The 23447-nt window shown below is 38.1% G+C and overlaps 1 protein-coding gene across 1 annotated transcript in view; it reads right to left on the minus strand.

The window, feature by feature from the left end:
• The window catches only part of LOC150095753 (uncharacterized), a 145290-nt gene that overhangs the window by 61150 nt on the left and 60693 nt on the right, over positions 1–23447 (minus strand). Inside the window, exon 5 of the mRNA XM_090409952.1 lies at positions 22205–22434. Within this exon, the coding sequence (XP_090266078.1) occupies positions 22205–22434 (230 nt within the window). The remainder of the gene's footprint in view (positions 1–22204; positions 22435–23447) is intronic.

Below are 23447 nucleotides of genomic sequence, written 5' to 3' on the forward strand. Positions count from 1 at the left end.
TAATTTATCAAAGCAGTCAACACTCGAACGAGAATGTTGAAAAGCAAAGTATTTCTATAATGACTTGCATAAAGCTCGTTTTCCTTTTTACCAACTAGGAAAATCACAACTAAAGTATTATGTTTTCGCTATAAGACTGCTGATTCATTTATTTGTAATTTATATTCATACAGTTTGTTTAATTTGGGTTTTATCAAATTATGTATGAATTTATATGCGTTCTCTCAGCTATAAAAGAAATTCATTCTCTCAGCATGGTTGCGGCTCTTCAAGTATGATAGTTCTGCCTGAACAACACTGATCTCCGGTATTCGATTGCGAAATGAGTGTGATTTAATGTCAAGCTTTATTCTTATATATAAGGAAGACGTTAAACTTCAAGTACAATATGCTTTTTGGTTACTGACATTATTAACGGAGATGAATTATGGAAACCAATCAGACTTGGTAAACATAAAATATAAACATTATGAAAATTCAGCTCCTGTTGGTTAAAAAAAAAAAAAAAAAAAAAAAAGAAAGTTCGAAAGATAATATCAGGTTAAAACCGCCCAAAAATAATGACATGGATTCAGTCAACGAAACTTCAATTGAAAAAAAAAAAAAAAAAAAACTTCGAAAATTTTACACGACGTAAACATTTTTACTTGCATTTTACGAAATATGAATCATTTATTAAATTCGCTTGGTTCATTTGTCTCTTTTGTGCGCCTATAATAAATTCTTGATGCGAATATTTTATGAAATGTTTGATATCTTGGGCGAAATTTGTCCTCTCATCGAAAGCTTGAATCCGGTCATTTTCAAGATCAAGGAAAACAATAAAAAAGTATGTATTATAATTCCCGTAAGGAGCCTCAGAGGCCCCTTACGGGAATTATAACGAGATTACCATTTGGTTGAAAAGACTCGAGATTGTATCCAGCCCAAGACGCAAATGACCTTTATAAGGGCTTTTAAACTGAAGTTATCCGACCTTATAAGGAGGCGATTAGCCTTTCTATTAACATTAAGTTTATATATATATATATATATATATACACACACACACACACACACACACACACACACTCCAAATTGTGGTTATAAGTTCTGTTGCGAGTACTTGGTCCTCTGTTTTTAGTTTGCGGATAATGCTAAACTGGGAGGAGCGATGGTACATGAAGATGATGTAAAGATCCGAGGGAAGACTTAAATAAAGGTGATGCAGTTTGGGAAGAAGATATTAAAAGCTGTTTACTATATTCGTGGAACTGAATTGCAGGAAATTGATAAAGTTGGGAATTTGGTGTGATTGTCGACAGGGAATTGAAGTTTAAAGGGCATATGGCGAAGGTAACAAAACAGCACATCAGATTACGTGGTTGATGAAGAACACCCTCACAAGCAGGGATAGGGAAGTTATTCCCCCCCCCCCTTTATAATGCTTAAGTAGGACCACATCTTGACTACTGCACGCAATCAAAGAACGCTTCTTCTGGTCTTCCTACTACTACGAAGAAAGACTAGGTATCTCTAAAAACGCATATAGTAGAAAACAAACACAAAAAAGTCATTAATCAGCCACTGTGTGTGTACACACTATCTACCAATAAATCCCTATTATTTGAAGTTATAGAATATTCCAGGTTTGTTAATAACATAAAAACAGATGTACAGATAGTAGGAAACAGTATTTCATCGTAGCAGTTGAATACAGGTGGTATGGCAACACGACGTGAACTCGGTGACTTCGAGCGAGGTATCATCGTGGGCACTGGGCTGTCACATTGATGCCATGTCCATGCATGCCATTGCCGCTCAACTGGAGCATCCAAAATCAACAGTTGGCGATGTGATCAACAAATGGAGACATTCTGGCATCACTAGTGCAGGAAAACAATCGGGGCGGCCGCCAAAAATGACTGACAGAGACAGGAGGGTGTTAAAACGGATGGCTGTACGAAATATAAGAGATTACAAATTTCTGACTTATCTATTTTTATTTATTTCCAGCCAAATAGTTTTAACCTATGAGCAAGCGGCTGTATACATAGAGGGATTCCAATTTAACGCATGCGCTCTGTTGTTTCTTTATTCAAATTCCTTATTGTTCACTATTTGCACTGATGATGTCTTACGATGCTTAAGACGAAACATTTGCATATTAAATTTAATTTTTACTATGGTACACGTGTGATTCTATAGTTAAAGTACTTTGTGCAATGTGTATATTGTTATAGCACGAAATGATGTCTCAGACAATTGGCAGTTTAAAAAGAACTTTAGCTGACATGCTAAGGCATATAGAGAGAGAGATATACACTACAGCATAATCTCTCTGCTGAATAAGCAGCTGACAAGATCTATACAAAGCTAAACTAATAAAGAAAGTTTAATGCCCTGGAAGAAGAACAGCGTCTAATGTCTGAATGTGGAAACTTCTTATGATGAAATTAGCAAACACGATTAAACACCTGTTATCCTTGCACAAAAAAGAGATGATTTCGTAACGATCTCAACTTTCCCTAAGAATATACCTGAGGAACTCCTGTTAGCAGAAATATAGCGAGCAGCTAACCTCCTTCCGTGCTCAGCTATTGTATTCTATACAGCGACGCCTCCTGTAGGCAGTCTGACTACATCTGAAAAGTCAGCTGTTAACAGCCTAAGAAATCATTTAAAAATATTTTTTTATACGATCCACAAGCTTCACAGGACACATACTGTATAAGAATACCTGATCTAAGACGAGACAAAAGTAACCACATATTTTGAAAATATTAAAACTCTACACCTGATTTATGTTTAGGAAAACTAACCCGCATAAATAAATCTGCTTTTCTAATACGCATGCCATTATGTACATCAGAAATTAGACATCATTTCAAATCTCTCTCTCTCTCATAGTATGTTTCTTGCCATCTTATTAATGATAAAATGAATTAGCCGTAGAACTACATTCCTTGCTAATGCATTTCGAAACAGAAGTGACGAACGGACTATCTCAAGACTTCTCTCCAGTCAACAGTTTCAGTGCTCATATAACCCTCGAGAAATTATGGATATATTTCTCCTATAATGGCTCCACTGGCATCAAACTAGCCAGAATCTGTAGAGAATATAAAATCAAAATATTGATCACTCCTTTTGTCGTCTCTCTGCCATACTTAATACACTAAACTACCCTACGGTTTATTGCCTACCGTGCGACTATAATATGGATCAATGGCGCTAAGTATTGATGGCCTTGATGACAGAAGAGCGTGTCAGAAATATCGCATACGTCAAGGCCACCTTTCCATAATGTTTTCTTCAGCCAACATAAATATTGACTCTGAATGCGTCCTATACTGTTGCTGTGATTGCACAATAACAGAAATCTTGGAATCTACAAGGATCAGTTAAATCTCGAACATTTAAACATAAACCCAAGCTTCGTGCTTTCTGATTGCTGCAATTTGACAACTTCTCAAAAAAGAGCGCTAAGTATTACTAAGAACTACATACATGCCTCATCTAGTTTCTCGTCAGAAAGATATTAGAAGAATCTGAGTAACTTGGACGTTGACAAATCTTCTGGTTCCGATGATATTCCCACATTTGTGCTTCTGAACTAACACTCATCTTGTATCGTTTTACAGTCTCGTATATTCATTTGGCATCGACCCTTCAGCAAGTAAATTACCACTATCTGACGAATCCCAAAGCAAGGAGATAAAATTCAGCCAAACATCATCCCGTGGCATTCACCTCTGTTTTACCAAGAATAATGGACAACATCCTTCACAACCTGAAAAGCCAACCAGTTGATCAGTAACCAGCCGAGATTGCGTTCTGCAATCTCGGTTCACGGAAGATATCCTTGCGGACAAAAGCTTTGATGAAATCCGTTTTGTTGCTCTAGATATTTCCAAGGTTTTTGATTGGGGCTGTCACAAAGACCTACTTACCAAATTACCGTCGCGTAGTCTGCCATCCACCCTTTGCAGATAGATTTCCAATTTTCTCTATGGTCGCACTGCGTGTCGTATTGAATAGCTCGCTCTATGTTTGCCACAGTCTTTCTTCTGTTCGAAAATGACCTATCCCTAACATTAAATCCTATCCACAGTTCTGCTGACGACAGTACCCTCCGTTTTTCTTTTTCATTCGACAAATTTTGCAGTGCCCATAATCCCAAGCTGTGAGATCTTACATAGTCAGTGCCTTAAACTCTCATCTTCTTTCTATATTTCAGAGTGAGGAAACCTTGGAAACTTCAGTGCCACCAAAACATAAACTTGCGTTTTTTTCACCCCCCAAAAAAACCACACTTCATCTTCTCTTGCCCATGATAATACCCAGATCTTCACGCAAGATCAAATATCTCTTCTTGGACTGACTTACACCCTAGCCTCTCCTGGCATAAACACGTCATATCCATAATCTCCTCTCCTTCCACAAAGAGATATTTGCTTTTCCGATCAAGATATTATTTCTCACTTGTGCAAACCCTAACACAGCACAAATCACAAATCCGCCTTGCCCTGACGAATACTCTCTTCGCATACAGAGGACGATCGGGTTAAATGGTCACTCTTTCCTTTCATACTGCAGATCTTAACTTACTATTTCCTCTCTGCACCTCTTCTTCAGGTATATTCATGAGTGAACGGAACGTTTTGCCACCGAACTAATAATACCACGAGTGCGTGTAGTCAAGCATTTCTATTTGTTGTCATTTAGCTAGGTAGTTCAGTTTTCGTAGGCATTTTCCATGAACACAATAGTGTGCCGTTGTGTTGGTGGACTGATCGTACCTAAATGTACTTTTATTGGAAAGATGTCAACTAAGTTTTCAAACAAAGAGTGAGCTGGAATTGGTATATTTCTGAATCCCGTCCAGGAAACATTGCAGTTCTCTAGTAGAGGAGTACCATCAGTGAAATAAGCATTGGTTTGAGATGCTGTCTGCTCGGTCAACGAGACCATCAGATCCACTTTATTTGTAGTTTTTGTAATGGCAGGAAGAGAGTTGGAATTCTGATGACGATTTCCCGGTTCTGTTATTCCTAATCGATTAGTTTTTATTGATATACACAGATGTGAATGGGAAACGGGAATCAGTGTCCTACCTGAAGGAGATGGTAATCTCCGAGTTCAAAATAACTTTCTTGAAGTGGTTACAACGTACGTTCCTTTTTTGTTTCTCGGTGAAAAAAGTATTTGATGAACATCCCCATACCTTCCTCTTCCTAATGAACTGTTTGAGACGCAGGTATTCATTGGTGAAGTGTCATTCCAGTCCGGGTGAATAATACTCATAATGACCATTTATAGACTGAGTCCAGAAAATTCTCATGCAACACTTGAAACGAATTTCCAGTGGCTCTTTCTGATAAATGTATGATGTGGACTTTGGACCATACCGTACGTATATGTTTATCAGTTTCATAGCGAAACAAACGTTAATTTTGAGCTAAATGAGTTGCCTAACCATTTTGAAGATTTTCCGTTATTGGTGCAGCGGCGTATACAAGTATCTTTCCATCGAATGGAACAATTCAGATAAGTTCCAGATTATCAGAACCGCCACCCTTCTAGCAAGAAGATTTCTTTCCAGCTCTCGAGATTTAAGCGTTCATGAAAGTTAATTTTTAAAGGGAGTTTTAAGATGATATTAAAAGACATTTGATAACTCCTAATTCTAAAATAAATGTGTAGCGCAGTATTTTAGTTTCGTCTTACAACTTGAAAATATCCATACACGGGGTAGAAATATGATCTGTGTTGATATGAACTCTTTTTTGCTCAAAATTATTACGTAAGGAATTTACTCCTGGAACGGTATAAATACATTTTGGAAAGAACAGATTTTTTTTTTTTTTTTTTTTTTTTTTTGAAAAAAAAACCTTGTCACTTTCTACCTATGAACGGACTTGACCTCTTTCAAAAGAGAGAGAACTTAGAAAATATCTAATATTCAGTGGAATTTGTCTTTCCAACACAAATGTTCATCAGGAATAATACTGAGTATTTGGCAAGTTTAAATATGCACACCAGATGTCTCTGACTAGTAGGACATTTAAAATTCTTTTAATCATGTTATCTCTCAATATTTGCTTTATTATCACAAGATTTTACGAATACTTCGTTAAAATCTCCGATGGTAAATATTACGATTTTATTTTAATGTGAAACCGAATTAGAAATGTTTTTGTACGTAAAAAAAAAAAAATAAATTACAATGAATTATATAAAAGATAACGTGATTTTCGCTTGCCTTTGGGATTATGCATGCCATTGGTATAATGTTAACACAGGCAGTGAGTGTTGTATGAATACCTGTTCGCGTATCCAATAACCGTAACCTACTTCAACCTTCGTTTAGATAATTGCTTGTCAAGAATGCATCCCGGTGCATTATTATTCTCCTGAATAATGAAGTGTATTCACTGTCAAGGTCGATCAATCGATCTTGGCAACTGGCGTGCGGTTTTTTCCGCTTTACTGTAATCATTAGTGAGGTCTGTCAGTTGCCATTTTAAGTGAAGCTTGCAATGAAGAGATGTTCTTAACGTGTACGTAGAAATCAATATGGTGGTTGCCACACAACACCAGCCAAAACAAATGGACATAGCGTCGTAGTCTAAATATTGAGCCATTACTAAAACTTCTACATTTGAAAAGCACGAAACGTTTGGATAACGTGTGGAAGAAAGAACAGTTCATTACAATTAATCATCTGAACATTATTACGGCCTTGACATATTTACACATCAATAATCACATTGAAGTTAATATTAGATACAAATCTTGTATTTCGGATATATTTTATCTGTGTGGCTTTATAAGTGGTTAAATGTGTAACTGAGAATTTATTTTAAAAAACTGAAAGCACATACGAATCTGTATTACTCGAATTCAATCCTCATCAGTTCACAAAAGAGAAAGAATCTCATGAGTTTCAACCTACGGCTGCGCATGTACACACACACACACACACACACACACACACACACGCACGCATTTATTTATTTATGAAGTGATGAGGATGATGATATCAGCTTGTAGACTCCAACTTATTTCCTAACTTATTCTACTCCTCTTTCACGCGTCATCCTCAACCAGCTTTTTCCTTCTGTTCCTACGATCTCCTCTAAGCCTCGTTCTCTTCCATTGGATCGCTTGTTTTCTCTCTCTCTCTCTCATCTTCCATCCTGGCTACATGGCCTGTCCAGTTCCACTTTAATTATCTTTTTTGAATAAGGATTTTGTGACCTACCTTGTGCGTTTTTAATTCCCAAAATATTTTTTTTCCATTGCTGGTTGACATGTTCTTTTTTTCAATCGCCCTTCATTCAGTGTCCCTGTCTCTAGTAATTATTCCATGTTTTAGTTACTCTGGACTCAATTGTTGTGTTTTGTCTATTGTTGAAGGATTTTATTTGTCCCATATCGGTACGCTGTGATATGTGCTCAGTCTTTATGCTATCTAGCAAGATACCATCTAGGAATTTTCAGCTATTAGTCATGACAGCGTTGTTGATTCGAAAGTATTCTCACTTTCTTTCTTTCTGTGTAAACAGCTGCTTGATTTTTGCTGTAAATAGCTTTCGTTTGATATATTTAACATTTACCCCTAATTACACTAGAGCATCTTAAAATTTTTTTAGTTGGCTGATCCATCTCTTGGCAGTAGACATCTCATTTTGCGCTTTCCGAGGCCCCCCCGTATGACCCTTTCCTGATCTCTCTTTGTACGAGTAGTCGAGTTGAAGGATATCAGTAATTCTATAATAATTCTAGTTTTCTTAATAGTGTTTAGATGTTTGTGGTTAAACTGTCTTTATTTCCTTGATTACTTGTTTATGACTGATTTATATGAGATTTTAATTGCCGTTTCCATTTGTCCGCAAAGTAGGCATATGCACGTTTCCTCAATACATTCTGTAGTTCCGTATTGAGATTGGTTTGCATTCATTAATATTATTCTAAATTACTTTTTGGGTCACGTTTTTTTCTTAACCATTTATTTCTGGTTTTGTTAAGGTGGGTTTGAATCACGTATAAACGAATGTGTGATCTGTATTAAATCTATATTGGATGTCTATCATCTGAACAGTTTCTGCATTTTAAACTAGTATGTAATCTGTTTCAGTTGTTATTTGGAGAACACCACCGTCCTCTTTGAGGTTTCTCCTTGAAGAAGAAATTTGTCACTGTCGAGACCTTAATGCAAGTTGAACTAACTTTCGAGATTCAAATCAATATTATCCGATTAGATAATATTGACATTCCAGGTCAATGTAATTGTTGCTGTACTCTCGGATGTTTTAATTTTCAAAGAGGCTACGCATGCAGAGTGTCCCTTAAGTTCTACACGTACCGGCCACTGGATTAGAAACTTTTATTTACTCCGCAGACATCATTGGTTTCCAGATAAACATGCGACTTCCAGTACCAGTGCTCTTCAATTTCCGGCGCATAGTTCTGTGAGATATGGATCGGGAACAGCCTCCATTAAATGCTTCGGTCAGTCACAGGAAATTCTGTTTGTCCGTACAAGCCTTCTCGGACGACGGTGATCTCGTTCCTGACACTGTCATAGGACCACAGTTACGCTTCTTAGACAAGCAGTGTGGGTTATTTTTCCACTGATTAAACACCCTCTCATACTCACCTTTTGAAAAACCAGTCAGCTCTGCTGTTTTCGAAATCGTGGCTTCAGCTAGATGAGCACCCACAATAAGCTCCTTATCGAACTCCAAAAGTTCCTTTATTTTTCCCATTGTGACCAACACTATTGACGATTATTGACCAGCAACATTCTTAAATAGTTGAATAGAACACGTGGTGACGCACGTGGCAAGTACTTTGCATATACTCTGCGTAAGTGATGTTTACATATATCTGCATAAAGATTTCTAATTCAGCAGTTGGTATGTGTATTATTTTGGTTTCCATTTTTCCATGTTTGATCAAGAATCTCACACCCAGTATGAAAGAACGCGTTCTAACTCTTTAATTTAATTATCTATTCTGAGTTTCTCCTTATTTCTTCAAGACTTAAGATATTCCATTCCACTGTTTCTAGTACTTTTCTCCCCGTCCAGCTGTTGTAGTTTGTCATCTGCTATGCTGCTTCTCGAATTAGGAATTGACGCAAATATTTTCGAAGATTTTGCCTTGGCAGTGTTAGATAATCATTTTCTTTCTATGGGTTGGAAACTGCAGCATATTTCTCATGCCTATCCTCTGCCTAAGCCACTCACGCGACCCTTGTTATCACTACTGACAGTTGAGACGGTAGAAGAGAATTGGTTTCTTGACTTCGTGCACAAGAGTTTGGTCCATTTTAAGTGTATGTGTGTGCGTGCGCTGCACATCTGTCCTTATCATTTGACTATTTGACTATTCTGGTTATGGTACACATGAACGTAATCTCTCTCTCTCCCCAATAGAGAGCTCTTCGGTTAGTGATGAAACACTTTCATCGTCTTTGACTTTTTTCAATTATGTATTTTGCAAATATCTCGGGGGGGGGGAATCGAGTACACTTTTTCTGGAATAATAAATATTCATAGTTGAACGTAAAGCCAGCGCATAATTAGAACTTAATAATGAAGACTGGATTCTGATGGTGAATTTTCATTCAACGGTAAGCTGTGTACCATTTCGCTTTGTCTTCAACTGTCATGTGTTTGCAATGCAAGAGGCATGTCCATGAAAGAGGTGCCGAGAATATTGGAAAGCAATTCATTATTTTTGGATTATGGCCACAAGTAGGTGCATATTTATTAAGCTATTTGGTCGTATTACAGTGCTAAGTTACAACAGAAGCTCACAAAGACGCAACGCAGTTTTATTTCAGAAATATTGCGTTGAGTGGAAGTACGGTAGAAGCAAACAACAGATTAAGCTTTTTGAGTTTTTTTTTTTTTTTTTTTTTTTTTTTACCTAATCTTCAAGTCAACATGTTAGTGAATTTTCTAGGACTGGGTTCCAAATTTGAAACAGCATGCCTGAGTTTTTTTGTTTTTTTTTTAATTCGGTGGAAAATCAAGATCACTTTCTATTCAACCTGTTCAAATACACTCGAGAATTTTAGAGTGAGTAAAAAAAAATAATTCATATTTATAATAAGCTCTCTCTTTCACTAAATGACACACTTTTTTAGGAAAATTCTCAAAAATATTCCCCCCGGGGAAGAGACAGCTAGGGACGTTTCCTTTTCTTATAGATTAATGATTTTTCTTGCTCTTTCTGTAATGCCGAATACAGCGTGAAATTACGCGGTGGACGTTTCATTAAAAAGTGGAGAGTGGGAGAAACTATAAATGCATTTTTTTCGACGCTACTATTAAGGTAAGTAAAAAAAAATAATTAAAAACGAATCGTGGCATACTGTATACCCTCTTATGAACGGAAAAAATCTGTTAGTATCGAAATTTTGGTCCGCTGTTACTTGGCGCTTTTTTTCATGAAGGGTATTTTTTGAATGGGTAAAAAGTAGTATTGTAACGAGAGTATCCATATTTTGTTTTAGTAGCATTTTACCAATGTTAATAAAGAGGGCTAAGTCGTTTCGCTTCATAAGGAATGTGACATGAGTAAAGCTTCAAATTATAGGCCAATCTGTGGGTCTGGAATTCAAGGTTAACATGTTATAGAAGTTAGTCAGGACCAAGATTCAGAATGGTTGAAACAGTATCATTATCTTTGATGGTCATCATGAGTTTACTAAACGAAGGTCGTGTTTTATAATCTGCTTACTAATTATAACAAGGTGACCAATACATTGGATAAAGGTGATGCATACACAGTGGTATATTTAGATTTTACAAAGGTATTTGATAAATTGACACATGACAAGCTGTTAATTAAACTGGAACAAATGGGATTGGATGGTAGATTAGTTTTGGATTGGAGATTGACTGTCTGATAGGTATCAACAAGTTGTGTAGCGATATCCCAGAAGCGGAACGTCACTAGCGGTGTGCCCCAAGGGCCTGTTTTAGGGCCGTGACTGTTTATCTTCTATGTTAATAAAATCGAGATGGGTTTGAATGGTGACGTGCAGTTGTTTGCAGATTATGCAAAGCTGGAGAGAACTAGAAGAATGGAGCAGATGTCGCAAGTTTGCAAGACGACTTCAATGCGCTATCTATATGAACAAGTGAGTGGGTGGGGTTAACAGTTCAATGCTGCAAAGTGTAAAGTTTTAAAATTTAGGAAACAAATGGGATGCAGAGTATACAGTTGGTGGGATTACCTTGGAGGAAATGGTGGAGAAGAGGGATCTGGGAGTTATTGTGAACAAGGACCTAAACTTTTGTGGGCATATTACTTGAATCGTGAGGTCAGCGCAGTGGATTATGGTAATGATGCGGAGGACACCGACGTCTAAGAAGTAAGGATATTATGGTTTCACTGTATAAGACTTTGATTTAGGCCATATATATGATTTGTCCTTTCGGTTAGCCGAATGGTTACGAGCTCTGCAACCATATGCCTGTGAAAGGAGTGTCCTACGTTCGATTCTCGTCGTTGACGTGAGCAGCTAAGGATCTTTCTCAGACATAGCCAAGTTAGCCGGACGTAGACTGTAGGGTTTTTCTCCTCAGTTTATCTAGGGTTTTCCTCGCGCAAAGCAGGCAAACCGGTCTTAAGAACACAACGCTTCACAGACAATTACACATGGTTGAGGGTGGTGGGGGTAAGTACCCCACCACCCTCAACCATGTGTAAGTGGTACCCCACCTCGTAGTGAGTTATGAAACCCAAAAATGGGAGACCAAGGCCCTACACGGAGCTGTAATGCTGAAGAAGAAGATATATATGATCTGTTGTGCACAAATTTGGTCACTTGGTTTTCAAAATATGAGAAGATATTGGAAAAGGTCCAGAGCATTGAATAAGGTGGTTTCTGGTCCTTGGAATGTTGAGCATGAAGACAGATTGAGGAAGTACAAATAATTGCTGAGACTGGTGGATGAGAGGAGGATAAGATTGAGTCAGACTTGTGCATTCATCAGAACTGACATTCCATGTCAGAAATCGCAAAAATCTCCCCTCTCTCTCCCCCCTGTTTGATTTGCTTTGGCCCAAAATTTCTCTACCAAACCATTCTGTCCCTCTTTCATTTGCTGTCTGTATTACTCCCAAACTGTGAAAATCACTTTGACCTCTCTCACTCTCAAGCTCGATTTTCTGCAGTTGAAATACACTAATAGTGAGGTCATCCTTCTTGAGGACTTCAGTGTCCACAACTCAAACTGGCGTCCCTTCCCAGTTTCACCGATCAAGCATGTAGCGATGCCGAGTTATTTATTAGCAATGACATAACACAGATTGTCAATCTGCTTACTAGAATATTTGACAACCCCTCTAATCTGCCAACACACTTGATCTCTTCTTAACAGGCTCTCCCTTCCAAATATACGGTAGGTCAGTTCTCCACTTGGTAACTCAGACTACAACCTACTCCCAACAGTTCTGTCTCGTGTTCTTTGACGCTACAAGGCTGTCAAATGGGATGGCCTCCGAGTTCTTTCCATGGTTCGACTACTGCTTCAGTTCTCCTGATTCAAATATCTACTCAGACCGAATAAAAGAAATCATTCTCACAGGAATGAAGGAATTCATTCATCATTCCACCCCACATCTCCAGCCACTATCTAAGGCTTGTTAAAGTGTGCCGATGCAGTATAAGAAAAAAAAAAACAGCATATCACGAGTGGCTCAAGACCAAAATTCTTGCTGCTCATCCCGCGTGTATCACATCTAACAACAGCTGTAAAAGAATCAACAAATCCAATCACATTTTTAAAGGGCCAAATGCTACAACTCGCCTCTTGTCCAAATAGTGATCGAGCCTTTTGGTTCATTGCCAAGGCCAGTGGATGCAACTTTTGTCCATTCATATTTCCACCACTCTCATTAGATGTATGGTCGAAACTGTAGGTACTGTAGTCACTTCACGTAAAGACAGACAACTTCTGGCATCACTCTTCTCTTCTAATTTCTACACTGATGACCAGGACAAAGTCTCTCCCCACATTACCAAGAACTACTCACTTCATGTCACCTATAGTCTTCTTCCACAAAGAAGTACAAAGAATCCTTAATAACCTGAACAGAATAAAAGCAACCGGTCCTGATGGTATCCCACCTATTGTATCAAAAACTTGTGTCTAGAACTAACACCTATCCTATATTGCCTCTTCAATCTGTCCTGTTCAACTAGCATCTACCGTACAGCATGGAAACCGACCCACATCTAGCTCATCCCAAAGAAAGGTGATAAAAGTCAGCCAACAAACAACTCTCCAATTGCTCTCACTTCTGTGGTCTCTAAAAGTATGGAGAAGGTCGTCAGCCACCAAAACTCAGTTCTGTCTGATGTCTCCCACGAAAGAGCTAACATTCCTCCCTCTAACTTTCAATAATACCTAATATCAAACATGATCAGTTTTTCCATTCTTGGACTGGCCTGCACCTCCAACCTTCCCTGGCAACCACATCTCAACTATAGCTTCTGCAGCCGCCTAAAAACTACTTGGTGTACTTTTCCGCTCAAGACACTACTTCACACCTTCACAGCTGCAAACTCTATAAAGCCACCCAGCCATGGAATATAGTTCCCATGTTTAGGGTGACGCTCCAAAATTCTCTCCAGGATTGCTCGATGCTATCAAGAAGAGGGGGGGGGATCTGGTTAATTAGTGATCCCCCTCACAGATCCACTTCAATTCTTTCTCCTCCCCCCATAGACGTTCATTTTCCCCCTATGCCTTTCCTGTAGATACTTTCACGGACAGTGCTCAGCTGAACTGGCCTGTTATTCCCCCGCTCTCCTCCAAAATCATTAGAACAAGAGCCATTACTAACCAACACCCTTTTATCAACTTCACTGCCTCTTCTTTCATTCCATCTACCCGTGTTCTTTGGAACAGCCTCTGCCTTCCTCAAAGATTACCGCCTTCAGCTGTTCAAAAAATATGAACAGATTTCTTCTTATCCACACACGGTACTGACATGCTAAGGTCTTGCAGCGTTTCTTGTGTTGGTCAGATTACACGCATATATATAAGTTAATAAAATACAATGTAAGGTTTTTCATATCATAATTAACACACATCAGAAATACCTGAAAATGCATGCAAAATGCTCCGCAAAGCATCCGATCCTTTAGCTGTCTTATTGTTGCAGGTGTGTATGATGTCATTCTTTTCACTCTTCTAAAATATATAAATAATAGTTTTCTCCCGTCTACTCATCTTTGGGGAAAATTATGGTTAATTCACTGCGATGACATGCATTTTATAACGTGTCAATTATAAGTAGATGGTTTATTATTGTTATCATTACATGACATCTGCATGGTGTCCCAAGACTCGTCGTGGAACGTGTTTCAAATTTTATACATTCTGTTCGGAATTATTGATGTGCGAAAGACGTAACACTTACTTAAAACAAAACAAAAACAAAAAATTCAAATGTAAACAGCAGCTTAGTTGTGCCATCAAAATTACGTGGGATGTATTGTTGGCAGTGGGGATGTACGATAGTCACACTAGTCGATTCTTGAAACTAAGCATTTTTTGCTTAGTTTCAAGTAATGATAGTAAATGAAATAGGCAAAAATGAAAAAGAGTAGTTGGTATATGCCATAAATTAACTGGCTTGTTACCGTACGAACCATAACACACACGTCTTTCTCAACTTAAATATTCTAGAGAAGCAAATAACGCTACAGCAGGAGAATAAATAAACCGTGATTTACTGCATGCCGTTTCGTTCCTTTAATTGGTGTTGCATTCACACCCATTCGTTTCGTAAATAAACAGATTACTGCGTTATCCTCTCGGAAGTAAGTAAACATTCTTGTTCCATGGAGATAAACGGCGATTTTATTTCCTTCACTCTTGCATGGCTGCTCACAAGTCGCGTGTAATTGTGTAAACGTCGAGATCGATTCACCTCTCTTCTATTGTTCGGTCATGTCACAAACACAACTCCTCCAGAACTCGTAAATCTCCTCGTTAGAACAGAAAAAAAAAAAACATTTTATATTAATAGTGAAAAGAAAAAAAAAAAAAAAAAAAGAATGACTTATTTAACCCTTAATGCCGCTGTAATTTCCAACCTATGATGGAACAGGATTATCATTAAAGAAAAAAATAAATAGAGCATCTGACTTTACGGCAATTAAAAAAAAAAAAAAGCTTTATATCCACATGTAACACAAGTTTCACCAGCTTAGGTGAGAGACGCACTAATCGACGTCTGCGAGAGTATTGTCTCATTTATAGGAGGCCTGAAGTGGTGCGACTGACTGATTGATACGTTTCCGTCCGTAGTTGACTTTGTAGGCTTTGTCCACGAAGTGTTCCTGGTGAAATTTTTACAGGGTAGTTCACCATTGCTTTCCCCAGTGACTGTAGGCTTTGCCCACAAAGTGTTCCTGGTGAAATTTTTACAGGGTAGTTCACCATTGCTTTCCCCAATCCCCAATTTTATCCGGGCTCAGGACCGGCATATGGCTGGGACGTATTTATGATTGTAATCCATGTGTGTTCACGGGGCTCTTGAAGTGGTGCGAAAAAAGTTCCATATATGATCTATAGACCACACTTTCAGGATTATATAAAAGAATAAATGAAAAATAAATCTCCCAGTCCACCAACGTACTAATATACAGGTTTCTGCCTTCCGTGTAGGAATCGCATAAAAATTTGGTTGGGTAATATTAGAACAAGATAAGAGTAATATAGTAATAAGAGTAATCTCAAATTACATCATCACCTTCCCCACCAATTCTTCCTGTCAACAGTGATTCATAACTGACCATCCCACTTTAATATTAGCTCTGCTAACACATCCCTGAATGCTAACAATGTCAATTCGTTCCAATATCTTCATTATAATATGATTCTGCTGTTGATGCCATCTGTTTTAACTACCAGAATTCTGAGACCTCATATCTGTGGTCTGTAATCACCTGTTTCTATTCCTGTCCCAGCTGCTAGATTCATAAATTCTAATTCATATGGACGCCATCCTGCGTTTTGAACTAATTTCTCTCTCACGAATTAACTATTAATTTGCCATGGTCATTAAAAATATGCCTACATAGGCTCTCCTTCAGAATAGCCCGGGATTTCTTCCATGTTTCTGCGCATTTTAATAGCTTTGTCTTTTTATTGCTAACTTTCATACCAAACTTATTATTGTTGCTATTCCATTCAGTTAAAGAGTTCTGAAGTCATGTACTGGATTCATCATCTGCATGTCGTAAAGAGCCGAGTTGAATATTTCCAATTCAACTCGAGTTCTCACTGTACCTGTGCAGTGAGAATTTGGTGCTGAATATATTTGATAATTATCATCCCTCTTCCGGATTGAAATGTGATGTTAAAATAATCAGCATACCATACTGTATAGGAATATCGGAACAAACGGCAAGGGCCCTTCACAGATATAATTTGTATACCACCTTCAAACCAGCCCGGAAGTTGTGATCTTTGCTACTTTGGACAGATTGTCCATTCTGCTACTATTAGAATCGAAGAATAACAAGATTATATAATATTTTTGGATTTTGACGGTTCTGGCCTTGCTTCTCATGGAATCGATGTTACATCATACATAGTTCACTGGAACCGCACCAAGATACTACGCTACTTTTTTTGAATCATGTAAAGCCCTATGTCACCCTCCTAATCTGAATCGGACAGATACAGTTTGTCCGATTCATATTTTTTTAATATCCTTATTTATTTATTAATTTCGAATTAATTATGCATCTATTCCCACATCTCCGAACTCTAATAGTATTTCCTATACTATTACAGCTGCGACCCAGACACGTGATATTATACGTATGCTGTATGACTCATTTTTGTATTCAGAATTTAAATGTTGTTACCATTTTTTTTTTTTTTTTTGTCTCTTCCTTGAAAGAAGCTCCTGACATTGAACGAAATATTTGGAATAATAAATTCTATTTAGTTTTCTCTTACATGTGTGAAGCCGTTATTCAAAAAAAAATATAATCTGTCAATATTCATTGTCAATCAGGTTTGTTAGAACAAGGAAGATAGCTGGTGGGTTTGTTCGACTTAGTTCGTGAAAAAAATAACTCATCACTAAATTTTTGAACGACGTCCTGACAGCAATAGAAGGTTGAAGAGGATATAGCATAGTCCATGAGAAAAGAAAGACCTGCTAATTACAAGAGGTTTGCTTACTCAGGATGAAAAATTTGAATGGAAGTAGCGGCTTCGAAGGTCATGTGAACACACACTTTTCTGTAGTTAATCACTTCAACTCTCTTTAATGGATTCGGCTACTGCCTTGTCAGTACCCGCTGTTTTGTTTTACAATTGCTTTCTTCAACTGCCTCTAGTGATTGTTTAAGTATTTTCTTAATGACGGCTATTATCTGTTCAAAAGTGTCAGCAGGTTCATTACAATAAATTTACGAGTTGGCTAATGGACCCTTTTTCCCCTGGTTGCTGTTTGTCTCTCTTGGCTAATGTTTCCATTGTTATTGTCAATCTTCATTGTTTTCATATGTTGATGTTTTGAGTACTGAGTTCAACGGAAAACATTTCTTTGGTTATTTATGTGAACGCACACCCAGTCTGTTTTCATGTCAATATTTTCTATTTTTTGTTGTTTGATTATTTTATTGGTTTCCTTGCAGATCTTTCTATCGGGTTATTTGTCCTTCAACCAGGCAAAACCGGCCAGTAGAACACACACGCAATATACAGACAAAAGAATACTTATTGGCATAGAACTAAGAACTTTACCTCGAATTGCGGTTACGAAATCGAAGAATACTTGGAAGGTCGTGGATGCTGATGATGTACGACTGGTGATGATGACTTTTATACTTTATCTGATGTGATTCCAAATGCTTTCAATCGATTTCATTTCTTTTTTCTTTCAATTTTTTGTTTAAATTCAGTCTGTACTTTCTTCTTTCCTTTATCAAGTTTGTTAATATTATCAACTGACTTGTATTTACTATTTATTTTCGCTTCAGGATAGCTCTAACTGAAAATGATCATGCCACATTCAGCTCCTCTGCAACTTCATACATTCTGGGTGCAGTTTTGTCTTTTATTAAAAATGCTAGTCACGTTGGTTAAATGCCTATCCATTAGGTAAATTCTTGTGTCTGTTTGTGTATGAAGTATTCTTTCTCATAAAAATGGTACCGATGATGCAACCAAGTTAATCAGACTTTCTTCATTTTATTTATCTCTTCACGAAGTACTCATCCCTAACATGAAATGGTCATCTCATCAGCATTTGCTGAGTCAGTGCATAATTAGCAAAACGGGACATCTGGAAACCGAAAAAAGACGTCACAGAATAATTGCTTCAATCGTAGTTAGGCTCGACTATGTGTTATTGTTTATTTTATCTCATGGGATCTTCATTTCACCAGTTTACGTTTCCTTAGTAACTTCGACTTGTTTGTTTTTAATCTTTCTTGGAATCAAGTGTGCCAATTCCAGAGGCAAACATAGTTCTCGATAAATCGTGGACATGAGCTATTCTGTGATGCCTTACCATCGATGTAATCAGTTAGGAATGAATTCTATCGAGTGGAAAGCGGCATTCACTCTAACACACGAAAGCAAGGAGTCCTAGACGAGTAATGATAATTGATAATGTGCGTTATTGAGTAGCCAATAACTCCTACATCGCAAATAACATTAAACATTGGATGGTAAAATGTTTTGGGTTTATATACTTATATTTGGGTCAAAGCCAAGTAAGAATACAGTAGAAAGTGATGATATATCACCATAATGTATAGCAATTATACACATACTGTGCAGCGCATTGTGGGATACAAGCAACAACTTGATCTCCGTATGCAAGTAGTACGGTCGGAAATGTTTTACGCCCTAACTTTTGTTTGCTTACAGTCAGTTAAAAATATTATTTCCTGTTAAGTATAATTATCCTTTTTCGATCCACTGCACTAGATAATTTTTCGTACTTTTTCTTTTCCTTCAGTTCTTTTTTAGATCCATTCATAACATTTGATTGATTCGCAACGCTTTTGAGTATACCACCAAGCCGAATCGAATTGCTCATTTGCTAGCACATTTTGTAGGTTAGATTAGGTTAGGTCAGGTCCACACAAATACTGAACATATGACGTGAAACAGCACACGTATCTATGAGTCTATGCATGGTTTGTGTCCATCTAAGTAACGCGTCTGTTCCCAACATACGTAAGTGAATGACGTCACAAAGTCAGTCAGTTGTAAAACAGTTTTGTGTAGCGTACAGTCGACCATAGTTAATTTATTTGCTATTGTTTTTATATGAAGTACGTCTAAAGATCACCAGCTATTTTTATTCAGGGCGTTTTGACTTCAGTATTGTACAGGTTCATGGCGATGAAACTAAATGCTAATTTAAAAATTAGCAATAACTTGCAAGTTATTGCTGTTATTGCAAAATAACTTGCAATAACTGCAATGTCAGTTATTGCAAGTTATTTATCCACTTCGTAGACTGTGTGTTTGCTCTTTTGTGTTCTCGCCCTTCCCTTCGATAAACGAAAAGATATGAAAAGTTTCTTTCTCATGCTAAAAACTTAATAATCGTATACACTGCTTGGAAAGAAGTCAACGGACACCTCCAATGGGCAAAGTGCATCGTGCCATGTAATTAGTCACGTGTTTTTATCCGATTTAAAATGGGAGAATAGGAGGCTCCCAAATCAGTGCAACTGTGTCCGGATGAAATGGATGCGAGAAGGGAAACGATGGAGTTGGAAAGAGGCATTGTGATAGGATGCGATTTTGCAGGCCTATCTGTTCGGCAAATTGTTGAAAAATTGGGCCGTCCCGTGTCGACAGTCAGCGATCCTATACTGAGATGGAAGCACAGAGAGTAACTGCAAGTGCTACCCACGGTGGACAACTCACCACATTCACCGAACATGACTGTAGGGAGCTATGAAGGATAAATGTAAAAACCGCCATTCGTTGGCGGACATTGAATGCAAAGTTCCAACCATCGACTGGAACACGAATCTTCACAAAAACAATATGCAACACCACATTACCCGAACCAACATGCAGTCTTCAGTGGTGCAAAGAACGTGTGCAGCTGGACGTGGAAGCTTGAAAGCGTGTTATGGAGCAGCAACGAATTATGCTACCCTCTCTACCGAGCAGATGGACAATGTAGCGGATGCTCGGTGAACATCGTTTAGCAGAATGCTTAACCCCAACTATGAAATTCGGAGGTGGCGATGTTGATGGTAAGGTCCTGTTTTTCGTGGTTTAGCCTCGGACCTCTGTATGTGGTGCCACGAGCATTGAACTCCGAGAGGTACCTGAACATTCTGGACAATGCAATGCGTCCTACTTTGTGGTGTTTCTACGGAACAGACCATTGGCTCTTTCAGCAGGACCGTATCATAAGGCTTCTGCTTTAAGTGCATGGTTTATGGGCATGAACATCACCACACTTGGCTGCTTCTACAGAGCTCTGATCTCAAACCTTTTGAACCTTTGTTGAATGAACCGGAGAGTTCAATGATGAACGCTCCAGTTCATCCTATAGAGGTTCAGGACCTCATTACATGACTACAGGAAGAATGGTCCAAAATTCCCACTGATCGCTTGTGGAAAGCTATTGATACGCTTGTATCGTACTCATATGGAAGATATTCGTATTGCAAAAACGTGCACTTTGGCCCTTGATGCTGTTACGGTCCGTTCCGATAATCGCATATTTAACTTTTAAGAAAAATCGCGGCGCAGTTAAGCGTATATATTTCTTGGAAATTGCAATATATAATTATTATTATTATTATTAAAAAAGACCTTCAGGGACTCAGAGAGGCCACACTCTATATACTTATTCTTGAATTCATTCACGCTGCTTGCACTCACAACATCCAGTGGCAATCCATTCCAATCATGCACCACTCTACGAGAAAAAAATCTAGCTCTCGTCCCCTTTTTAGCAGTATTCATTCTCAGTTTCCAAGAAATACCCTCTTGTCCTTTCCTCGCCCTCCATAAATTGAAAAATTCCATAAATTGAAATCCTGTATGACCCTTTCAGAAGTTACTCAATCATATTACCCTCTTTCTCCTGTTTGCTAGTGTCTGCAGTCTACAAATTCTCAATCTGTCTTCATAATCAGTATTCCACAATCCTGATATCATTTTTAACTCTCCTTTATACTCTCTCCAATATATCAGAATCACAACGGGGACCAGACCTGCGCACAATAGTCCAAGCGAGGGCTTATCAAGGCCTTGTAAAGAGGCAAAATGGCATCCTTATCTTTACATGTCAAGTTTCGTTTCAGCATTGCAGTTATCTTTTGAGTTACATTTGCATTCTTTGCCACATGTCCCTGAACTTCGACTTCCAATCTAACTAACACTCCAAGAATCCTAGTCTCATCAGTTTCTTCTAACTTAATCCCACCAATATAATACGACATCGGATATCTAATATTGAAGCAGTTTTTATTTTATTATTATTTTAAAAATCGACCCAATCGTCGGTATTGATTTGTTCAACTGTCTTTCGTTTTTGAAATTACCACAGAATTTGATTTTAAAACATTGAAGCACTGCGATAATGACCGAAGAATTTTAGGAGTCCGCATGCAGCCATAAATGGAACTAAGAACGCTTATCTTTAGTGTTCACATGAACGTGAAACCTCGGCAAGTTTGAACTTCAGAGATGGTCGGATGCTGTGCGACAAGTCTGTTGATTCAGCGGTTCTTCAAAGACTGTACATTATGTGCAAGTTGGCTGATGGCCACTCCATAGCAGCCCAACGTTGATCGAACGACAGCTCATTTTACAGACAGATTACTTATAAGATGTTTATAATTGCTCGTATATGTCAAGTTGTTCTTATTAATGTTGATGCTATTTATGTAGACATGGATATAAAAATTAATGTAGCGTATGTTTAGTGGACTTCAATGTGCATCAGTTTTAAATATTTCTTTTCTGTTTTACATTGATATTCAAACCTCAATCTGGCTGTGTTATGTTATTATCTTTACGTTTATTCTCTGAATTAATTTTAAAGTGACGCTTTCTTACTCTAGATCTATTTTCTCGCTTTGTTTTTCATTTTCATTTTTTGATGTAATTATCATCTTGATAAGAACACTAAATAAGAAAGATGGGAACGTAATCAATCGTAAATGAAGTCGGCCTACCTGTCATTTGTAAAACAGCCGACGAAATGCTGAACGGCCACGAAGCCTCTTCCCTTGTGACGGAGTACGTTTGCAGAAACGCTACGTACATGATTCCACTCGATCGAAAAAGGCCGAAAAATGCAAAATGTAAGTAGGAACAAGAGAAGACCACCACCCAACTCCATCCTCGATCCGGACCCTCGACGCCTTTCGACTGCCGCCGATTCATTGACGGACCGCAACAAAGACTACTTTAGAAAGGCACTGGGTGAATCGACGCGCGCCGTTATACCGTCGCCCTCTTCAGTGGCTTCTCGTCGTAGCCCTTAGGGGAATGAGCTGGCTGCACGTGACGGAGAAATTCACCTTTACTGTAACCTTGCCATTGGATCCAGTCCGACCAGTCAGCTGAAATTGAATGAAACGTATTTTAGCGGGATGAGCGACTGCGTGACTGTAAGAGAAAGTACAGAAGTGAAACTCTCTTTAAAAATGCTATTAGTAGTAACTGCACCTTAATTTTTAAGAGAAAAAAGAAGTAACGATGGTCTGTGATATGGCAGAACCAACCAATGCAGTACTCCACTAGCAGACGTGCTAGCAGAGGATGATTATGTTATCCCAATGAAATTGCATTTCCTAGAAAAGCTTCAGGTATCCGTGTTGTGATATTTATACAAGGATGTAGGCACGAGGCTTTAGTATGAATTAACATAATAGGGATAATGACTGGAGATGTTGATCGCCGATCATTGCGGACGTAAAGGTCGTGCGGAACCAGTCATAGATCAAATTTGTGCGCCCGTGTTACCAGGTGCATCACGTGATCAAAGATCCGTGCCACTAAAGCTAAATATTACAGGAACTGCAATGTCAGGAATGTTTATGCGCGATTTGCTGTTTTAAAACAATTCACGGGAAAGTCAGCACATCTTAAAGGCCTCTAGCAACAACAATGGACTTCTTTTCTCGAGATTCTATTCTTTTTTTTTTTTTTGAATGAAAATAGTCTACTTTGATTTTTAGATGACTTTAGGAGAAAAATCTCGCATATATGTTTTTCATGTAAATATTTTCCCATCCTTATGCCACATTGAATATGGTTATCTTTTTCTAATTACACATTCTGAACATGGTGAACTTTTATGGCGTCACCGAATAAGAATGCTACTCCAGGATGCACCTTTTTGACGCTTTCCTCGGAATATTTCCATACTTGTTTTGAAAGCGTGTAGCGTTTCCACAACACGCTTCACTCATT

Source organism: Typopeltis vanoorti, chromosome 20, assembly GCF_054136105.1.
Source record: "Typopeltis vanoorti isolate ZY-2024b chromosome 20, IOZ_Tvanoo_1.0, whole genome shotgun sequence".
Taxonomy (NCBI): Eukaryota; Metazoa; Arthropoda; class Arachnida; order Uropygi; family Thelyphonidae; genus Typopeltis; species Typopeltis vanoorti.